This window comes from Adiantum capillus-veneris, chromosome 5, assembly GCF_014529385.1.
Source record: "Adiantum capillus-veneris isolate H3 chromosome 5, ASM1452938v2, whole genome shotgun sequence".
NCBI classification, from domain to species: Eukaryota; Viridiplantae; Streptophyta; class Polypodiopsida; order Polypodiales; family Pteridaceae; genus Adiantum; species Adiantum capillus-veneris.
This window is the reverse complement of record NC_140935.1, coordinates 61696916-61720192: the sequence shown is the minus strand read 5'-3', so window position 1 is coordinate 61720192 and position 23277 is coordinate 61696916. Positions and strand designations below refer to the sequence as shown.

The following is a 23277-nucleotide window of genomic DNA, read 5'->3' as shown; positions in this document are numbered from 1 at the left end:
CATCTCCCGTGCATGAATTGACCAAGAAGAGGTTCCCTTTAGACAGGGACAAAGAAAACTACTACTTTTGAGTGGTTGAAGGAAATGTTAAGTTTAGCACCTCTCTAAACAGAGCTGCTAGTGCTTCAGTACTCCTAGGGGCAGATTGTGGGGAGAGTGGTTTTGCCTTGTTGTCGGTGCGTACTGCTGGCTTAGTGTGCATGTGCCCAGGTTGGTATTCGAGAGGCCAGATTGAGGCTAGTTTATGAGGGCACCCATACGGCTTACAGGTCTAGCCCTATTTTTTTCTGAAGCATGGGGGCAATATGAGGTCAAGCAGCACCTCTCTTCACGTATGTAAGGGGAGGGGTCACCACCCAGGAAAAGTCCAGATTCCCTGTAAAGGAAAGTGTAAGTCTCATGATAGTCATTTAGAAGACAATGTAACCATCAGCTCCATTATGCATGATGGAGCTGATGGTTATATTGTCTTGTGAATGATTACCATGAGTCTATAACTTGCACTCTCCTTTAAAGGTGAATCTGGCTTATCCTAGATTCATCTAAGTGTAGATAGTATTAACAAAATACTACAGCATCCCCCCTACCCATACTTAGTCCGAGAGGAGCCCACATCAAAAGAGTTTGTCGGAGTTCAAGCGGAGGAGGAGGACAAGAACAAGAAGAGGAGAATTTAGCATCACAAAAACATTCCCAAGAATAAGAATTGGCACATACTGAAGCTGATAACTGGATTTCCAAGTGCATCTTTCCATTTCAATCAATCATTGAAAGTACTACACTGTATGAGCATGAAGTACTATCTGTTGTATGATTACACGACCAGACCTCGAAGTGCATCTTTCGTTTTAAGTCATAATAAAAGGTACACCATTGCACACGTATCAGGTAATATCGTTTAAAATGAATCAGTTATGCAATGAGTCTGTTAATGGAGTGCGGCCCCTAGAGAGGGGTTGGACCCCATCATGCTGTCATCGTCTCGTCTCTCTCTCTCTCTCTCTCTCTCTCTCTCTCTCTCTCTCTCTCTCTCTCTCTCTCTCTCTCTCTCTCTCTCTCTCTCTCTCTCTGCTGCTCTGCACCCCTCCTTGCTCCTGCTCGTGCGCTCTGCACCCCCCCGCCCCCTACTCTCTCTCTCGCTGGCTGCCCCTGCTCCCGTTGCAGGCTCGCGCGCCCTGCCCCCGCCCCCCTGCCTCCGCCCGCTGCCTCTGCTCGCGCACCCCCCTCACGCCTGCTGGCTGCCCCTGCTCCCGCTGCAGGCTCGCGCGCTCTGCACCCCTCGCCCCCCGCCCGCTGCCTCTGCACCCACGCTCCTGCGCGCAGCTCCCATCGGAAGCCCCCGCGCTCCTGCAGCCCAGCCGGACGCCCCCCCCCTTTTTTCCTCTACGCGTAGCATGTCTCCGCCTCTACTACGCGTAGCATGCCCCTTTTCTTCTCTTTTAAACGTAGGATGACCTTCTACGCGTAGGAAGTCATTTATTTTTTATTTTTTTTTGAACCCCACCCCGCCCCCTCCCCAACTCTCTCTACCATACCTTAAACCCCCCCCCCCCCCCCCCCCCCCCCCCCCCCGGGCCCCTACCGCCTCACGCACCACCACCCGCCGCACCCGTCGCTAATGTGGGTGCACACGCACACCTAGTGACCCCCTTGCGGACGACCCCCCCACTCGCTCAGCTACCGCACCCGCTGCTAGGGTGGGTGCACACGTCATCTAACTCCCTTGCGGACGGCGATCAAACATGAGGAAGATGAACGATAAAGCCGACCCCCTGGAGGATGCCATTCAAAAATGCAAAGAGGAAATGACGGAGACCGTACCAAGTTGAACCGCAATCTCTGGGGCACAATAAACATACTCGAAGGACGCGTGCTGATCCGAGAGAGCAAGATAAGCACGCTGGAAGACCGAGTGACGGCCCAAGAGAAAGAGATCGCATCACTCAAGAAAGATCTCGCTGAAGCACGATCAAGAAACACACTGGAAGAGGGCGAAATGCAACCCTCAGTAATCGACGAAATCAACACGATCAAGGAACAAGTACGGGCCATCAAAGAGGGAGAAGAGCAGCACAAAGAAATGACGACTTCTTGGGTGGATGTTCTTACCAAAACTCAACAGAAGGCGGACGAAGCCGAGAAATGGATCAAGGTGGCCAAGAAAGGAAAAGGCAAGGAGATAACGCCCACGTCCACACCCAACAACATCATCAATCAGACACTAGAGGAGGAGCAGAGGAGAAGGGTGCGCGCTTTACATGTGAGAATTTGCGGTCTTAAAGACAAAGGCAATGTGGACAAAGAAGTAAAAGAACTCACAACCTTGATGGGGATTCCTGAGCCGACGCACACAAGGGCATGGAGAGTGGGCAACATAAAGAAAAATGGAAGCAATGGAGAAACCTCAAAAGAAAGAGCACTCATCCTCCGTTTTCCCTCCATGGAAGCAAAGAAGTCATTCTTGAAGAAAAGACCAACTCTCAAAGAGACTGGCATCTTTCTCGGGGATGATCTCACCCTCTCGCAGATTGCTCATATGCAGGAAGTAATGCCGGAGATTAGAGCTGCAAGGGGAAAAGGCAAGATCGCTTTTTACCGAGACGGGAAAGTGGTGATACTAGAGCGACGCTTCACATGACGGTGCGAGACTTATGGGACCACACTCAAAGTAGCTGCCTGGAACTGCAATGGATCTATGCGTCTTGATGTGGGGGCTTTTGAGGATAGCTTTACTGGAAGAGACATCATCTTTTACTCTGAGACACACCAGGCCCCTGGGCAATCCATGCCTCACATCAGCGGATACAGGTGGAGACAGAACATAGACAGGAGACACGCTCAGAGCACAGAGGGCGGGGCTCGGGAGGAGTGGCAGTGTTATTTGGAGAGGATCTGCAGCCACTGATACATATAGCCCGCAGGGACGAGCAAGCTAGGTACATGTGGGTGAGACTGAAAGCAGAGATAGGCAGATACCTCTATGTAGCTATTTGCTACTTTCCCCCGAGTACATCAGTTTATGCATCACCCAGAGGACAGTCCCCTTTCTCTATTTTGGATGATGACATATGGGAGTTCTCTAGGGACGGTGACATTATCATCCTAGGGGACTTCAATGCTAGGACTGCCCATCACCAGGCAGTGTTTTATGATACTTCAGAGGAGATGCTAAAGAGAACTAGATGTTGAAGAGACGGGCCTTTCTAGAATATCACACGATATGGAATATACTGAGTATGGGCGACACCTGATAGACATGGGCACTGCACATGGATTGGCCATCTTGAACGGCCTACAGAGATTTCCTGCAGCGGGAGGATTTACATGCTTCCCACACAGACATGGAGCCAGCACAGTGGACTATGTCATGGCACAGCCGAATCTCATCTCCAGTATCCATGATCTCTCGGTTGGGCCCAGACCGGTCGGGGTGGCAGTGGATCATGCTCTGGTGTCAATGACCATCTCCTTCCAGTTCAATGTAGCACACAGGCCACGAGTAGTAGCCCCTACTCGCTACACATTCACACGGGAGACGGATTCTGTATACATGGACGGAATCTACAGACGCCTATGCATTGAGAACCCGGGGCGACCTCTGGAGGAGCTAACTACTATACTGACACAGACACTACATGAGGCAGCAGCAGAAGCCTACCCACACACCCAACCTGAGCAGAGCCGCCGATCGGGGAGCATGCCTCAGAACAGCTGGTATGACGAGGAGTGCCGCCAAACTAGAGCCAGACTTCAGAGGGAGGTGCTGTTGGGGGACGTCACTCACAGACAGTCACAGATTGACTTCCGACGCTTGGTGCGGCGAAAGAAGAGGGCTTTTTTGGCTCGACTCGAGCAGGATTTATATCAGCTATTCTTGAGTCAAGACTTGCGTGAGGCGTGGCGGCTCTTTCATGAGCAATCCCCCCCCCCCCGGCTATTTCCTCCACAGAGATATGGGGTCAGTACGCATCATCTTTGTACACAGTACCTGGACAGCCGCCCCTCCCCAACCCCCCCAATCCATGCCCACATGCATGTGGCTTTTTCACCGCTGAGATGGTGAAGAAAGCTATTGACAGGATGAAGACTGGGAGAGCATATGATCATGATGGCCTAGTCGCTGAGCATTTCATGCATGCCAAAGACCTACTAGCAAAGCTCCTAGCAGTTATGTTTAACCGGGCCATGTGTGAGGGCCTACCGGACACTTGGAGCTTATCTACGATCGTACCTATCTTCAAATCAGGAGACCCCATGGAGCCTGGGAATTATCGCACTATTATGATTGGGCACACACTGGCACGGTTGTATGCATCCATTCTTGAGCAACAGCTGAGTAGATGGGCAGAGAGGGAAGGAATACGTGCAACTGGGCAGGCAGGATTCAGGAGAGGCTTCTCCACTCTTGACCATATCCTAACACTCAGGGCCATCATCGAGGAAGGCAGATCTCATAGGAGACGGATCTATTGTAGCTTTGTGGACTTCCGCAAAGCTTTCGACACGGTACCCAGAGCTAGACTGATGTGCAGATTACAGGAAATGGGAGTACCCACAGAACTCATTTGGGGAATCATGGCATTGTACAGATCAGTAGTAGGGCATGTACGCACCCCAGAGGGACTTTCTACACCGGTTCACTCCACTATTGGGGTGAAGCAGGGCTGCCCGCTCTCTCCTACCCTTTTCGGTATGTATGTGGATGAGGTTTCTGACTACATTGACAGCGATGGGGATAAAGGTGCTCAGTTGGCATGGACATGGATTCCACTTTTGTTATATGCTGATGACATAGTGTTGATCTCCGAATCCCCAAAGGGAATGCAACGTCAATTGGATGCTTTGCACACGTTTACACACGAAAGTGGTTTGTCCGTCAACCTGGGTAAAACCAAGGTTATGGTGTTTAACACCACCCCACAGTGGATCAGGAGGTCAGCACCTACATTCACATACGGCCAGGAGACTGTGGAGTACATAGACGCTTACACTTACCTTGGAGTGGTTTTTAGCGGACCTACATTCTCACTCAGAAGAGCAGCAGAGACCAGACTTACTAGAGCCCACGCAGCATTGGGTAGATTGGAGAGGATGTGTTCGCAGGTTCAGTTTCAGGAGCCCCGCACGAAGCTCTGGCTCTTTGACACCTGGGTGGCTTTAGCACCGCTCTATGGAACCGAGATATGGGGACCTTCACTGGATCACCACGCGAGGCCGGGTCGCTCAGACGGATGGGGGAACATGGAGAAACCTCTCGTCTCTATGATCTCGCGGCTCATCAGAGCCAAGGCATCAGTACCACGTGCCATTATCCGAGCAGAGCTAGCGGCCTCCCCACTTGTGGTGGAGGCGCTCACCAGATCAGTCTCCTTCATAAACCGCACATGGGAACTTCCTAGAGACAGATATGCTCGCATAGCACTTGAATCCTCTCGACAATTTAGCCATACAAGGAGATACAACATGTTGGTATGGGGAGATGACATCATGGTTTCGGGCACATGGGTTCAGCATAGACAGGCTGCCACCATTCCAGTACTCACTGGATGCACCATCTCTCACTCTTACACAGTCAGAGATCACCAAGCTCATCCGCCAAGACCTAACCCAGCTAGACACCAGGAGGACATGGATACAACTAGCACAGGAATTGGGCACGAAGATGGCTTTCTACAGAGACCACCTTCTCCAGCTTACGGAAGATGGTTTTGTGGCGAGACCCAGATACATGGATACCCACTTGTCTTATGGGATACGCTGTGCTATTGGCCAATTATGCACATCTTCTCACCAGTTGCGGATTGAGACTGGGAGGTACAGCGGAGTACCAGCAGAGGACAGGACATGCCCCTTGTGTAACACGGAACCTGAGACAGAGCTACACTATACATGCCGCTGCCCCGTCTACTACGAGATACGAGGTCGCTTCCACTGCCTGTTCAGAGAGGGTTTGGAACCACTCTCAAGAGTCATGGGATACGAAGATCAGAGATGTCTGGGTTTGTTCTTACTCGAGCTGCGCAGACACAGAGATAGCCTGATGAATGGCGAGGCTAGCCAGTCTCAAAGACGGATCACAGACTTCTTCAAAGCAGACACGGGACAGCCGCAAGAGCCACTCCCACAACAGAGCTCCCCCTCGTCTCACACCAGAGGCACACTGATTGACCGAGCGATTGAACTAGGGAAATCCAGGCGCCCACGACTACGAAGAACTACACAACATCGACGGGTTCTACGACAGAAAATTCGGAGCACGCTGGCCAGGCATGCACGACGCCCGGTCAAACTACTAACCATGGAGGAAATTGATGAGATTCGCCAACGACCGATGCTAGATCTCTTGTGATTCAGCCATCCCAACAATCCACCCAAATTTTCCCGCTTAGTTTTATGCTTGGCTCACATCGACCAACTTAGGCCCCCATAGTAGATATCTTTGTTTTGTACTGTTGTTAGGTTATTTTGTTACTCTGACTTTGTATCAGATCCACCACTTTGTAACTTTCGGGTCTCATAGGTCATTATGGCCTTTTGAAGACGTTAAATAACATTTCATTTCTCCCCCATGGAACACCTTCACCTCTCAGTCTCTCTCTCAAAGGGACGTTCTTTGAGTAGAACAGTACAAGAGATTGGCTTTGTGCTACACTGATTTTCGTCTCATTAATCACCGTTCTGCATAACACAGGCCACGATATATAGGGTAGTGTGAAGCAATGAGCACTTCAGCTGCAATGGAGGCATAGTTGCACTGAACACGTTTCAGTGATTAAAGAAAAGTGAACCTATCTTTCAACCTACATTTATGGTCGCTTTTTAAGTTACTGATTTGTGGTGTTATTCTTATTGACAGACATGTGTTATTCTATCTTCAAACTGGATGCTGAAAAGGATGATGTCATTCGGAATTCTGGTAAGGGATTATTATCAAGATTTTGACCTCCACAAGTGTTAATGAGTGCCATGACTTGTGTACCTATGCAAGATACCCTAGTTTCAAGGTCCTCTGAAAAGTTTTAGAGAGACCTCTGAAATTTTGGGAGGGTTAAAAAATATTTATTATTTTGAAAGATATCACTGTCGATGAAGGGCCCCCATTCACCCGGACACCTACCTTGGACCAAAGCGCTGCAAAAGACAGAGGTTTTTGCCTACACTGTTGCTTTGTAGTGTCAACAAACCTTGTTGCATGGTCCCTCAAGACACTCCCAAAGATTACCATCACATGGAGTACCCTCAGGTGAACAAAGCAATTCATAAATTATACAAAACGTTGGTAGGTCGAGTCAGATGGTTGGGGGCCTTTTGCACTGTATGACAGCATGGTGCTTGGGTATCCAATAGCGATAGTTGCCATCATAGGTGTGAAGTATGCCTACCCATTGTATCTGACTCTCTTCAGACTCTGCATATATAAGGTACCAAATCATATCCAGTGCAGTGGAGACGCAAGAAAGAGTTATCATTACAGAAGTGCAGATCCTGATTTGTGAGTCACAGGCAGGGCTACAGCAGCAACTTCAAATGCTACAGCCTCTGCACAGAGTGAGAAATTACAATGAACCTTGGTAAAACTAATGTTATGAGTCACGATCTTCCATACTTTAGCATCAGACACGATCCAGGAAATTTTCTGTGTTACAAGCATACCAGGATCATCTGATACGAGGAGACTAAGGGACACTTTTTATGCAGATGTGACCACTACAAAGATATAGGAGCCAGATAATCTCCCTCTTTGTGCCCATATTCATCCAAGAGGAAATGGCCAAAGCGACTCTGGTTGTGGGCTGTCATGACTAACTGTAGGGAAGTGTCTGGTCCCCCACAAAGTGGGGGGAGCTTTAGATATAGTTGCAGTTTCATGATGTCGAGAGGACAGACAGTTTCACATTGTTTTGTCTCATCCACCAGTTTTTTGGCCTCTAGCACACGTAAATCGTGATCTTTTTTCCTCTCTTTCGCGTGTGCCTGTATTTACAAGGATGTTGCACACTTGCATTGTGATTTAATCATTTTGATCACTTTAAAGTACAACATTTCTTCAGACGATCATTACTATACTCAAATTCTGGTCTTTAACATCTTTTCTCGCAAAATATTGCCTCTTGTAAACCATTGAGAAACTAGAGTTACCTTTATAATCAGCTTTTGCAGCAGCATCCTGATTTTCACATTGTTAAAAACGGCAGGTTCTTTTTCACCAACCAGAATTCTGAGAAGCCTCAAAGCAACTTCACTTGTGATCAGCTCCCTACCATGCTGCCCAAAACTCTATTCAAAACAGAGACACATGTCAATATCAACGTTGATCGTTACTTAATAGCATACATTGTGCGCAATATCTCACCAGCAAAAGCCTGTACTTCTTCTTCTCCACTTTTATATTGCTACGATGCTCGACTGTTGCAACCAAAATTTCGCTACTGTAGCCATCAACTTCTGATTTCCAAGATTCAACCTGCAAAAAGGGGAATGAGAATTGTCCCTAAAATACAAGGGCGTAGAGACAGGCCGACAAATAGCTTTTATTACCAACATGCTCTGTGGATGCCTAAAGGCAAGGGCTTCAATTTCTTGAAGCAAAGCATCTCTGCACAGCAAAGTTCACAGGGTGAATACTCTCATTGACAGAAAACCAAACATAGATGAACTCTGTACATTTTAAGAAATCAAATGAAACAAAACAAATTCAGACACAAAAATGGTAACGACTACTTTGCAGTACTTATTGATTAACTGACAAGCATGACTAACTTTATTTTGAAATCAAGTGTTATGGTAGGGACAGTGTGTGTTTATGTCACCAAAATATGCAATGTCGACAGTTGTAGGAAAAAGCTTGTGCCAAAATAAACTCAATTCAATCAGGAAACACTGATTGGCACCCAGAACCAGGAAGAATATGCACCCCCGTCGGGTGCCACATAGAGCAAGACCAAGCTGTGTAACGGCATTCTGCCCCTAGACATGCAGTGCAACCAATCATGAAAGATAACCTGTACAACACTCTTTGTACTACTCTCTAGGACAGGCTGCTAACCATGCAAAGAAAATCTATATATTATTACAGTGCCTGCGTGATGCACTATGGCACCAAACCAACCTTGTATGTTTACATGGAGATTATACTCCACTTTCTGACATGTAACCACCTATTAGCAGATTGTATATATAAATACACAGGAGACTCTTCACAGGCTGCAGTTATAACTTTTTCATATGTTGTACGTTGTAAACCCATGATGAGGAATGCTAGAGGCTTGAAAGAGAAGCACATTAAACATATGGCGTTTGATGCCGCCACTTGCGGATCATCACAATCTTTTTCTCGTGTACTTTGGGAATGAAGACATAAGTCATTGCAACTGTACAAGAACACAAGTGTTCAGCTGGAATAATCCTCATTAAGAGCAGTAACACCTTGGAAGGTAGAACACGATTAGCTATCAAAGTTGGAAAGATTTCACCTTTGATGGTAAAGATCTGTGTCTATCTGGGTGATATTCCTCCCCTTGATGTGGTTCCCAGTTATTACCTGTAAGAAGAACCAGCAGAATGGCAAATCAGTTCCAGATCTCCAATTTTAAAAAACTAAAAAGCTGAAAGATCCCTAATACATAGATTCGTTATCAGTTGACAGACCACTATTTGTATGGATATCAATTAGGTGAAGCTACAGTATGTCTATTAGCATTATCTCACTCCCATTCAGGCATGTCTCAGGGCATGGATAAACTGGATTCCCGCTCCCTTTCCTTTCCTTTATGCTGTTGTTTCCAGATACCATCATGCCCACCCTTTGTTCTAGGGAGATCCAAAGGAAAAAGGACTAACAACATCAGCAACCATAGCACTACTGTCCCATGTACTACCTGGGATAGGCAATAGTAGAAGTAGCACTGATGCTTTATGTTGATCATATCTGACTTTTTGACGAATCATACAACCTCAAACAAAAATCTCACATCCGACTTTCGTTGAGGCCAACAGAATAAGACTACTTCTTCAAAGTCGCTTCAATACCTCTGTGCCTGCATACAGCAGTTGATGTCTCATCTCATCCAACTAATTATGAGCCAACACTCCTGCCATTTGAGGCTCATATGATAAAGCATCTACAACTGTATTCTCCTTTCCTAGCACATCATGTACCCCTCTCATCTGTCATTCGAACAGCTTTGTCTCAGTGAGAGAATACAGATCATGACTGTAAAATCTGCACCCACACGTAATGCTCCCATGATCTCAAAGCATGAATGACTACCAAAATCTCCTCCTGATAAATTTGAGAAACTCTTTCTGCCTATGAAAGCAATCTAATGGCAATAACATGTCCCTCCTATTGCAATACAGCTCCAATGCTGCTCCCACAAGTACCAATTTCATCTTGATCTTTCTGTGCCTTTTTAGGGCACTTGCGGAGATGTGTCCTTGTTCCCCGCATCCAAAACACTTCCCCTCTTTAATGTAGTTGGCTCTCTCCCGAGGAGTGAGCCGGGGTTGTGCATCCTTATCTTTCTGATCTTTGGGGACTCTTCTTCTTTCTCCTTTCATTTTTGGAAGTCTATTCTGTTTTCTGCGTCATGATCTCATCTGTGGGGTAGGTCAAACCATAGAAACAGGAGACCCGAGGACGTGGCCCTTTTTGGTAGGGACGGAATGGGGGATGCGGGGATGCAGGACAGGACGGGGGGACGCGACGCAAAGGGGTCCCTCACATGGGACGCAGAGGAGACATGTCCCGGGATGCGGGTCCCCGGTGACACATGCAAGGAGACGCAAGCAGGGGACCCCACACCCTTTTTCTAGGGCTTTCAGAGTCTTGAGCTATATGTCAATCTTGACCACTAGACTCTACTAATCCACTCTTCACTTGTACATCACTAATTTCTTCCCTCTAAGTATGATGATTGATCATCACGTCAACATGTGCGGCGCATGCTCGCCGCGTTCCTACCGCATGTCGTATTTATGAGTGCAAAACCCACTTTTTCTTTGCAATCTTGTGCTCTTAGTATTGTCTAGTATAGAACAAGTTTTTTTTAACACACGTCCCTTGGCTCGTCCCGCGTCCCCTGCTTTGCCACGTCCCCGTCCCCAAGACACGTCACGTCCCCGAGACCCGTCCCTGTCCCCATGTGACTATGGGTCAAACTGCCTGAGTGAATGGCAAAGCCACGTTTCGCATGACTCATCAGTTCTTGAATAGAATCTGACTTTCGCTCTAAGCAGTGATCTTGGATCTCCGTAGGAAGTCCCAAGGTAAACCGCTCAATCTGTTCTTCAAACGAGGTCTTCTTAAATGAAGAAGCGGGTAGAAAAGAGCTCCAAAATCTCTCGCAATATGCGTCCAAAGTATCTTTCTTGGTCATCCGGAGATGGTTCCAAGCAGTTCGTATGTCACGTTCGTACTCCCGAGTCAACCAAGAAGAAATAAAAAGCCTTTTAAATTTCAGCCATTCAAGTGGCGCTTTCTTGTTCAATAGAAGAGTGGACCACCATGCTCGAGCATTTCGCTTGAAGTCAGAGGTAGCCCTCTGAATCTTGGAGTGCTCTGAGTAATGTCCTCCAGAGAAAGCTATATCAAACTGCTGTATGAAGGCCAAAGCCCTCGAAGCATCTCGGAATCCAGAAAAAGTGTCAAATTTAATTGACTGTCCACCTTCTTTAAATTCTCGAACTTTCTTGCTTTTATCCTCCAAAAAGTCATACTGGTTGGCTTTATAAAAATTCTTCTTCTTTACATAAAATCTGTGATCATCGGAGTCTGAACTATCTGAAGATGAGTCCTCTGTAGAGCTGTCAGAAACTGGGCGAAACTAAGGCTTCTTTGCCTTTTTCTTGCTCTTTTTGAAGCTTTGCTTTTTGCTTTGCTTTTTCCCTTTTGTGTCTTCTTCGCTCGAGTCAGAAGAGCTAGAAGAACTGTCAGAAGAAGAAGAAGAAGAAGAATTGGATACTCCTTCAAATCTAACATGCTTTTTCTGCTTTCTTGCCGAGGCAAAAGCAGATTGACGACCCCAATAACCCGAGAAGTCAGTTCCTTTCTTCTGTTTTTTGCCGTGCTTTTTGGCTTTATTGGTTGCGTCAAAAAGCTAGTTAATCCGAGTATCAACCACCTCTTCTAATTCTTGCTCTGTAAACATCCTCGGAGTAGGAGGTTTCTTGAGTGCCTATTTGAGGGGTGGTTCTATGGCTTTCCGCCATTGAGTGCACTTCGTTGAAGGACGTCTGCGTCAAAAATTTTGCAAAGTTGGGATCCTTCACAATGTTGATGATCATCTTTGTCGCATCGTCAACCAATTGTCGACGCTTCATCTCTTCAATCTCCGCCTGAGTAGGCCGAGGCGAGTCATACTCCTTGTGAGAATCTTCTTCGTGATCTCTTCCCGCATCCCCCGATGTAGAAGACGTCAACTGATCTCTGTCTGAATCCATAAGTGTCGCTAGAAAAAGGATCGGATTTCCCGGCAGAAGACAAATCGATCGTGCTCTGATACCACTGTAACAAACTTGGACAGTCCAAGTCAAGATTCTACCGCGACACAGCAGAGATTCACTTCAAAACAGTTCGCAGGTCACAATTAATTCGACACGGCCCGGCGGAGTTCCGTGCCTAGAGATATTGGCCCCAAAGACTGGCGCCCCTTTTGGTATTTCTTTTTGTATTAAATTTGTGCTCAAAGTACAAGGGAGTGGGGGGTCTCACTCTCAGACTCTACGTCCAGATGCTCTGAAGAGCGGGAGCCCTGCCCACGCTTATAAAGGTTTACAAGGGATGCTAAACACAGAGCCCCAAAAGCTGTCAATTATGGGGCTATTTGCTTGAAAAATAAAGCAAATAGCCCCAAAAGCTTCAAAAACAGCCAATTTTCAGCTTGCGTAAATTCTGCCAGCCTTTGCGTAGAAAAAGCAGTCTGTACAGTTGCCGTACAGTCAGCGCAAAAAGCGGGTGTCCGTACACTCACCCACGCCAGCAGATCAGCACTGCAATTCATAGGTCCGTACATGCCATGCCACGTCAGCAGATCTCCGCCATTTCCGGGAGCTGGCCAGAGAGAGGGTGTGTGTGTGTATCTGATGGCTGCCACGTCACTAGTTTGTGACACTTCGGGTCCCGACCCACCGGAGTTTGGAGTACCAACTTGTAGTGTTGATACAATATAAAGAAATACCGCCAAGATTTGGGGCCAATACTCTCCGGGGTGGAATTCCGCCACTCCGTGTCGCGTGTCGTCTCTATTTCAGTCCAGTTGTTATTGAAGTGCTAAAAGTCTATTCAGTCTGTTCTTTTCTATTGGCACGTGGTGCCCGTCTTGTGACAGACATGGTGCTAGTATAGTGGATTATGTTATGGCCCAGCCAGGTCTCATTCCATTCTTTCAGGATTTCATGGTGGGCACCAAGCAAGTTGGAGTAGCAGTTGATCATGCTATCTTGTCTTTCACTCTTACGTTCAATCCAGCACAGCTCCATTAGGAGAGGTCCCCACGGACACTCGGTATACCTTCGTGAGGGAGACGGATTCTGTGTATATGGATGCGATATACAGGCAGCTCAGGAGCCGGGATGGCCACTAGATGAACTCACTCAGATATTGACAAAGAGACGCTCCATTATGCAACATCGGAGCCATACCCCTAGAGCTAGCCTACACGGAGATGATCTGGGAGCATGCCTTAGAACAATTGGTATGATGAGGAGTGTAGAGAGCAAACTCCTGCGGTGGTGGCCTTGGATTGGAACCCTTTGGCTCTGGATTGTTGGCTACCCATTGCTAAGAAGCTGGAGATGGTGTGGACCCGATGTGCTGCCAAAGATGTGTACAGATTGATAATGATGCAATGCCTCCTATGGAGTGATGGAATTCTCCAAGCAAATGAGAGAGAAGCTTCTTCAAACAATGCCAAGACTCCAAAGCTAATAGGCTGATCTGGATGGCGCCTTCCTTTGTCGTCATAGGCTGCTAACAACTCCTGATACTTGCAATCAACATCTTCACGTTTCCAATGCATGTCTTTAGTGATGCGATCTGTCATGTCGAAGAAGTTATGACTGCAAATATCCATGCTATAATTTCTTTATGTTGAGGTGGTCGAGCACACACACCAAATCAACTACCCTCTCGCAGGCGCACCACAACTATAACCCCTGGTATACAATGTTTGCATTTCCTACGCTCAAGGTGCACGGTCCTACGCGCAATGGCAGGTCCTGCAGTTCCTTGAGTGAGAAAAGCGTCCTTGTGTGAAACGCTACAACACACTCAAACACGAGAATTTTTTTTCTCCAAAGATTAGCAGATTAGTGCAAAATTTTCAAAGCTCTAATACCAATGTCAGGTGCAGCGGAATTGAAATGGTGAAGATCTAGTTTTACACTTCCACAAAAATCCTTTCCTTCTTTCCTTGCATTAGTGAATACTTTGTGCTTCAATGAATGTTCCTTTTATGGTCCCCTGAAGAGAGGGGTTGAGAGAGTGCAGTAGAGATGTGTAGAGGGAGAGAGAAAGAGAGAGAAGAAGAGAGCGACACCCGATGGGGTCCCAACCAACCCTCTCAAGGGGTCCCCCACACCGTTACCGATGTGGTATTTGCTTTAAATTGCGTAAATGGAATGTATACACAATGCAATACCTCAATGCAGACTCTACTAACTTGACGATGATAAGTCACCGCGGTAACTCCTTGGGAAGAGGCACCTCCGGGGCTGATTTGATGCACCTTTGGATCCTTCTCGATGTGGGATTGCGGATGGCCACCAAGGGTAGATTTGGGGCTGATTTGCACTCCCGATTTGAGCGGAATGAAGGGGCGAATGATGGCTGCAAAAACGCAGATCTGCGACAAAAAACGCAGCAGATCTCTCGCATAGAGCAGGGCTGAAAACGCAGATCTCGATGGCAGCAATGATGGGCAGCAATGTGAGCTCTCGATGCCGGTGAAGGAATGGCCAAGGTGAGGCTCGATGGGCTGCCGAAGTACCGGACCGCAACGGGAATAGGCAGCGTTAGCAGATCTCGCATCCTTCGCGACGGAATGGGCTGAAAACTGAAAACGCTGGCTAATCTGCAAGGCTAAGGCTGGCGCAGGGCTGAAATCTGCAAGCGCTGGGACTTCTTGCCAAAAATGCCAGGGCTGATCTGATGTGAAACGCTAGGCCGATCTGTAGTTTGCTGCTAGCGCTTGCACAATCTTCTACAACTTCCTTCTACAACTTGTCTTCAGATGGGAGCACTCATGCTCCCTTTATAGGTGAGACATAGGCCTTATGAATTGATTTAGGTTGAGGTAGGGCAACTGTCCACCAGGTTTTCAAAACAAATAAATCATAAAAATGATTTATTAAAAATAGATCCAAGGGGTCCAAATCTGGGTGCAATTGTCGCACATCCGCCCACCCGGGAATCCGATCGATGCAGGGAATGGCTCGTTGGATTCCTCTAACCTAGAACTACATGCTTGTCATGCCAGATGCCCACCGTAGCGTAATAATATCTATCAAAACGCGTATACAAACGATTTATGCAAGAGGGTTCCAAATTGGAAAACCTAATCCAATGGACTTGTCCGGACATGCAAGTCCTGCGAACAGGCTCACAAAATGCCAGTACTAATCTTCCTAGGATTCTAGAGATCCCTATCTAGGAAGAAGGAGAAAACTGGCTCTATAAGTCGATGAAGTATGTCCACGTGGCACACAAAGCCATGTGCACGTGACAGCCGCCTAGTGCGACGCAAGAAAAGGGCTTATCTATCACAGCTAGAGCGGGATCTATATCAGCTATTTATGAGTCAAGACTCAGGCGAAGCATACAAGCATTTGCCACCACCAACAATCACCTCCACAGAGACATGGGGGAGATATGCCACATCTCTCTACACAGCATCAGGGCAACCACCTTTGCCGGACCCAGTAGAGACATGCCCTCAAACATGTACTTTCTTTACTGTCGAGAGGAAGGAAAGCCATTGACAGGATGAAGACAAGGAGAGCACATGATCATGATGGTTTGGTAGCAGAGCACTTCATCCATGCCAAAGATATCCTTGCAGAGCTTCTGGCTATGATGTTTAATCGAGCCATGTATGAAGGCTTTCCTGGGACTTGGAGTATGTCTACGATTGTGCCTATTTAGTATTTTCAAGTCAGGAGATCCCATGATTCCCGGGATTATCGCACCATCATGGTTGGTCACACACTGGCTAGGCTGTATGCATCTGTTCTTGAGCAGGAGCTGAGTAGATGGGCAGAGCGAGAGGGCATACGAGCACCAGGGCAAGCACGATTCACGAGAGGTTTCTCCACTCTTGACCAAATTCTAACACTCACAGCTATTATTGAGGAGGGTAGACACCATGGCAAGAGGATCTATTGTAGCTTTGTGGATTTCCGCAAATCTTTTGACTCAGTGCCGAGAGCCACACTTATACACAGACTACAGGACATGGGTGTGCCTATAGAGCTCATATGGGGTATTATGGCTTTATACACGATAGTGACGCGATGGGTACACACTAAGGAGGGAATGTCTGACATGGTCGACTCTACTATTGGCGTGAAGCAGGGATGCCCCCTATCTTTGACTCTTTTTGGGATGTATGTAGATGAGTTTCCAGACTATGTAGAACGTCAGGGAGACAGAGGGCTCAGCTAGCAGGGACATGGATCCCGTTGTTACTATATGCTGATGATATTGTGTTGATTTCTAACTCTCCAGAAGGGATCCAACGTCATTTAGATGCTTTGCATACATCTGCTCGTGACAGTGGATTGTCTGTCAACCTTGGAAAACCAAGGTTAAAGTGTTCAACACCACACTACATTGGGTCAGGAGGTCAGCACCCACATTTACGTATGGCCAGGAAACTGTGTACACAGATACATATACCTACCTTGGGGTGGTTTTCGGTGGACCAGTATTTTCACTGAGGAGAGCATCAGAAACTAGACTAACAAGAGCATATGCAGCCTTGGGAGGACTGGAGAGGATGTGTTCGCAGGTTCAGTTTCAGGAACCGCTAACAAAGCTCTGGCTTTTTGATACTCTGGTGACTTCAGCTATGCTTGATAAAGCTTGATCCAAATATAGACAAAGAAAACTATTGAAGTCATTTGCATACAAGGCAGTCATTCAAAGGAAGAGAAGAAGATGGGAAGTAAAGCATCAATTTTTTCAAGTCCAAGAAAAGGCATACGCATGTGGAAGATTTTGGAGAAACTTGAGGGATAAGCGTGTTGAGAGTTTTGGTAAGTTAAGTCTTGTGGATATGTACACACATTGTAGGCAACTATATGAGCAACCAAATGCTGGAAAGGTGGCATTTTATGGTCCACTCGTATGTATGCCCTCTCTTTTTACTATTAAGAATGTGTGCAGATGATTTTGAATTGAAAGGGTCGATTGCAACGTCGTTTCATTATTGTCGTAGGTTCATTTCTTTTATTACATAAATGTGGATTGATAAATGTCAATTAAACTAAGCCTTTCGCCATTCGTAACTTGATTGAATGACACTGTAATAGCTCGTAATTGTAGAGCTGCTAAGAAAAAATAAGAAAGAGAGACCCCATCATATGGTATGTAAAGTTTGAAGTTATGCAAAATCATCCCATACTGTACCTACTTCGCATAGGTTGAGTATACAGGCTTTTGTTTCAGCCCATCTTAATAGAAGGACGCGCCATTTGTTTGCATCCATTGGTTCGTGGGAGACGCAGATCTTTAGGAGATTAGATGGCATGTCTACCTTTCTCTTTTGAAGCTTAGATTGAAGCTTGTTTCTTGATGTGAGGTAAGGTTTTTGCATAACAATTTATTATTCCTTGCCCCGTGGAGGGCGATTCTATATCTGCCCTCTCTTTTTACTATTAAGAATGTGTGCAGTGGGCTCGAAAAGTTGGCCACTCGCAAAGCAGGAGATCTTCAAGGTCTCAAGCCGAAAATGATTAAATGGACAGGAAATTTTACACATGAATGGATCTATGATATTTTCAACTTTGCACTTCAACATGGTATGCCTTGTGATTGGAGTACTAATTGGGTCAAACCTTTGCATAAAGCACGGAATGTAAAGAATGTAAAATACCTATCGGACTATAATGATTGGGTCTCTTATGGCAACGTTGTTTGGGTGCATAATGGAGATAAAATTGATTAATTGGGCTGAAGAGAATGGCAAGCGTGCAAAAGGACAAGCCGGTTTTCGTCGACGCCATAGCATCATTGATCATCTTGTCACTCTTCGTGTTCTCATGGAGGAAGTCGATTGAAAGGCAAGCGATTGTATTGTTGCTTTGTGGACTTTAAGAAAGCCTGTGATATGATTCCACGTAACAATTTGTAAAGAAGGATGGAAGAACTTCAAGTGCAAAGTGAATTTATGCTTGCGGTTTCTCAAATTTATGAGAAAGTGATGTATCAATTGTGCATGGAAAGAGGAATTTCAAAAAAAATTGCAAGCATTATTGCGGTTAACCAAGGATGTCCATTGTCACCAACTCTCTTTGGTCTATGCATCGATCAATTGGAACAAATGGTATTTGACTTTATGCAAGAAGAAGGCATTGAAGAGGTCACTATTTGCCATGCGGTAATCGTGCTTTTATTATATGCGGATGATGTAGTGCCTCTAGCACACACTTTAGAGGATCCACAGAAGCTTATGGTTGTCCTTGAGAACTTTTGCTTGCATAATGGGCTGATTGTGAATGAATCCAAAACAAAGGTTATGCTTGTGAAAACCAACCATAAGGAGAAGCCATGCATTGTGTACAACAATGAGACACTTGAAGTTGTTGAGAGCTTTAAGTACCTTGGCCTTGAGATTCCAGCCAATCACAAGTGGCATGATTGTGCTATGCCTCGTCTGGAGGCCGGAAAGAGAGCGTATTGTGCATTTGAGAAAATATGTAATGCGGGAAACATCAAGTGTTGGGTTCTCAAGAAGTACCTTTTTGACACATTGGTGATACCGGTTCTTCTTTATGGAGTTGAACTGTGGGGCAGGAGCATCTCAAAGTCTCCTTGGAAAGAGTTTGAGAATGTCCATAAGTGTTTTCTTACAAACTTTCTCCAAGTTACGACACAAACACTATACATGCCTCTACTTCTTGAGTCGGAATCTCTTCTAATTGAGGTTATGGGCATGGAAAGGGTTGTGGAGTACATGATATAGATGCGTCAAAACCCCTCACATCGACTTCCTACAATTGCATAGGAAGAAAGGAAAAAAGTTCAAAAGACACATCAAAGCAAGATCTTGAGCACGGGATGGATGCAAGACATAAAGAAGTTTGGGAGATGGGATGCATTATACTTGCTACATGATGGAATAGAGCTTTTTTACAATGCAAATGTATTACGGCTTGGGAGGAATCTAGTGGGTCACGCTTCATACATTACACCGCCCACACTGCCCCCAACTACAAAACCATGTTCTTCGTTGAAAGAGGAAACCATACTCACCCTTACATGCTTGAACCTATCCCCTTGTTAGCAATATGCACTATCGCAGCCTTTCGGCTTAGCTCCCACTCCCTTCGATGCGAGACAAGGTAGTACCGTACGTACGTACGGATGACATCCGTACGGTACGTCCGTACAGTACGGATTGCATCCGTAAGGTGCAGTATTTTTTTAAAGAAAATTTGGGCAGCGCGTGCGGCGTCCGTTGCAGCGATAGGGTAGAGTTTTATTTTTTCGGTAAAGCTCTTTACAGAGAGTGTGCGCTTCTATAAAAGTTGCAGAGCAGGTCTGTGAGCGCCTTTCTTGCGAAGAAAACACCATGCCTCGCGAAGCCAACCCCCTCTGGAACATTCACACTAATGTCATTGAGATTGTGAAGACTCCAGGGCAATCCGGATCAGGTACATGATGTTGGCAATGCAAGTACTGTGGGATGCAGAAGACCAGTACGGTCACTCGTGTCGTCAGGCACTTGACGGGAATAGGATGTACAGCCAATTGTGGAGCATGCAAGAAGGTGCCGCCTGCTGTAAAAGATCAACTGATTGCAGAAAAATTTCCAGCAATGGCAGGAGTAAACAAAGGTAGGGGAAAACAATCTAGACAAGATGCTCTTCATGATGCCCTTCTCGGAGACCTTGGGGACACGGACACTCAAGATCAAACGGTGGGAAGTAGTGAACCTAGTGCACAAGCTCAGTCTAACAGGAAGAGGGCTCGTGTCATGCAAGATGTTGAGGATGTCTTTTCTGAGGATGTTAATGATACGGAGGATGTCACAAGGCCTAGGTAGACCACCTTGCCCTCGCGTGTGCATCCTCAATCTTGGATCAAGGAGCGACAAAAGGTGGCGGAGATGGAGATTGCTCGCACTATTATTGAGTGCAACATCTCCTTCAATGTATTGAGAATTGACCAATGGAAAAGGATGGTGAAGGCTACAGATACATGGACTTGCTTAGAGTACAAGAAAATGCGCACGACAATGCTTGATGAGCAAAAGGCTTTGATTGACAGGGCTTTGGTTCCAGTGAAGGCAGAATGGAAACAATTTGGGTGCACAATCATTTCAGATGGTTGGAGTGACATACGTCGACGACACATCATCAACATTCTTGTGTCATCTTGCCTTGGCACATATTTTTTGCGAGCCGTGGATGCAGGGAAGGCAGGGGAACATATCACAGGTCAGTTCATTTACACGCACATTCGGCAGGCCATTAAAGACGTTGGCGAATAGAATGTGGTACAGGTTGTCACTGATAATGCATCAAATTGCAAAGCAATGGGTGACTTGATTTCAGCAGAGTTTCCATCCATAGTTTGGACCCCCTGTGCTGCACATTGCCTTGATTTACTCATGGAGGGGATAGGGAAACTCCCTTGGGTGCTGCCTATTGTGTCTGATGCAACAAAGATCACCACTTTCTTCTGCAAGAAGCACCAAGCACTTGCCATCTTTAGGAGCCATAGCCAGTTGGATATGGTACGGCCTTCAAAAACAAGGTTTTCCTATATGTATTTGGTGCTCCATAGGCTCTTCAAGCTAAGGGATTCCCCGATGCAAACAGTGGTGGATCCCAAATGGAGAGACATGCACAATTCCCAGCAGGAGAACACTAAGTACATCCAAAGGCGTGTTCTTGATGAGAGCTTTTGGACAGAGGTGCAGTCTCTCACAGTGGCTTTGCAGCGTGTTCACGTGTTGCTGCGTGTCACGGATATGGAGGGGTCCACACTAGGGCTGGTTTACCATCTGTTCTTGCAGATGAAGAGCCACATTGGAGAGTGTCCTTCTATGTCTCAGCAGCGGTATGTTTCCTTGATTGCATCATTGACAATTGTTGGCAACTGTTTTTTTTTTAGGTAGCTCGGACCTGCTACACTGAGATGCTTCTTTTTTGATGGCTGTGTGCAGACGAGATGACATACTGGCTATTGTGGAGAGTCGGTGGACGTTCATGAGCCGTCCTATACATGGAATGGTTGCATGTCTCCATCCTCTCTACAAAAAGCCAGAACTATTCCATGATAGAGATTTGCTTGCACTGCGCGATTCATACATCTCGTTGAGGTATGACGAGGACACACATCTGGAGATTGATGCTGAGATGACGAGCTTCATCAACAGCTTAGGTCCTTCCTTTGTGCCGCCAATGGCATTGAGACAGGAGGCCACCAAGTTTCCTTTGACTTGTTGGTAGAGCTATGGGAGACAGGGTCTTCCCAAGCTTACGGATCTTGCATTACGCCTACTTTCGCAGGTAAATACTAAACCTAAACCATTGCCACTTTTGCAGGTAAATACTAAACCCTAAATCATTGTAATTTCCCAATTGAAGGATTGCTCTGCGGGTGCTTGTGAGCGCAACTGGAGTGCCTACTCATTGATCCACACCAAAATACGCAATAGGCTAAGCACTGCGCAACTAGAGAGGTTGGTTTATTGTAGAGCCAACATGAAGCTTGTGCGAGCCTACCAAGCTTTGGGGACACCAAAGCAGGTAATATTAAATATGTGGTTTTGTTAACTCGTCGATTTTACTTATGATGATATGATCGAACTCTTTGTAACGTACGTTCGGTTTTTTCTATGAGCAGGTAGATCCCACGCAGGTTAAGATGGTGCCTGATCCCACTATAGAGAACATTGAGCAGCAGACGAGAGATGAGCAGGAGGAGATTCTTTGACTACTTCATAGAGAGTTGGAGAGTGTGGATCGACGTGTGACCAGATCGCGAGGACGGGCATACAGCATTCCACTCCTAGAGCGAGCTCCAGATCCAGATATTGCACGACGTGAGAGCATTCGCAAAGGAAAGCTTCCTGTCCGCAAAGCATGAGGCCGTGCAAATGAGGGTGTTCGTCTCATTCACGCCACAGAGGAGGAGGATCTTGAGGATGTTGCAGAGCAGCCACAGGTGTCTATGGTTGTGGAGCCAGAGTACGACGACGAGGGCAATGTCTTGTCACATGGAGACATTCTCTCCTCTTCAGAGAGCTCATCTTCATCCGATGATGAGTTCTAGGCTAGTTGTCTTGGGAGAGAGAGACTTGAGTCTCTTGACTGAGGACTCCATTGGGTTTTTTCTAGTATTATTCATGCTATGTATTAGTTTTAACTTTTGGCATTTGCACCTTGCTAGTTTATGAGCTTTTGTAGTTTGCATCAGACATTGGTCATGATTGCTATGTCATTCTCATTGGTCATGATTGATATGCCATTTTCATGCCGGGATGATTGTAGTGTTGAGTTTTGTATTTGCAGTATTTTAATCATCATTAGTCAATCTTTGGATCTTCACCCTTGTATGATCATTGATGTACATTGTCTCTTACCTTACAATGCTATGTTGCTTTTGAGATTATGGTATCGAGTCTGTCATACTATTACTGAAATCGGGTATTATGTCCCATGTTCGTATCATGGACCATGGTAGGTCACTTGATTGATGTTTAATGCAAGTAGGCCTTTTCATTTAGCCATATAGATTGATAGTTTATATATTTGTGGGCTTCTTTTGTGAAATTTCAAATGTTTTTCCTAATTTTTAAGGGTTTTTTACCAATAGTGCGTATTTTTACCTACCTTAAACCTCAATCCATACAGGACTGCGTACCTTACGTACCGAATACGTACAGTATTTTACGTTTGGTTCCACCTTGATGCGAGACAATGCGTTGGGACAATAAAGAAGAATCAAATCGATTGTGCACATTATGCTCACTGCAAGTCGAGAGTCTGAGTCCTACACACTACTAGAGTGCTCAGCTTTTGGTCACATCCAAACTTGCTTCCCTCACA

At 46.2% G+C, this 23277-nt stretch overlaps 1 protein-coding gene across 1 annotated transcript in view; it reads right to left on the bottom strand.

Annotated features, from left to right (window-relative positions):
* The window catches only part of LOC147457403 (uncharacterized), a 65200-nt gene that overhangs the window by 18307 nt on the left and 23616 nt on the right, over positions 1–23277 (bottom strand). Inside the window, exons 2-5 of the mRNA XM_086512282.1 lie at positions 9474–9541; positions 8539–8596; positions 8354–8464; positions 8140–8277 (exon numbers count right to left, since the gene is read on the bottom strand). Coding sequence (XP_086368408.1) covers positions 8140–8277; positions 8354–8464; positions 8539–8596; positions 9474–9541 — 375 coding nt within the window. The remainder of the gene's footprint in view (positions 1–8139; positions 8278–8353; positions 8465–8538; positions 8597–9473; positions 9542–23277) is intronic.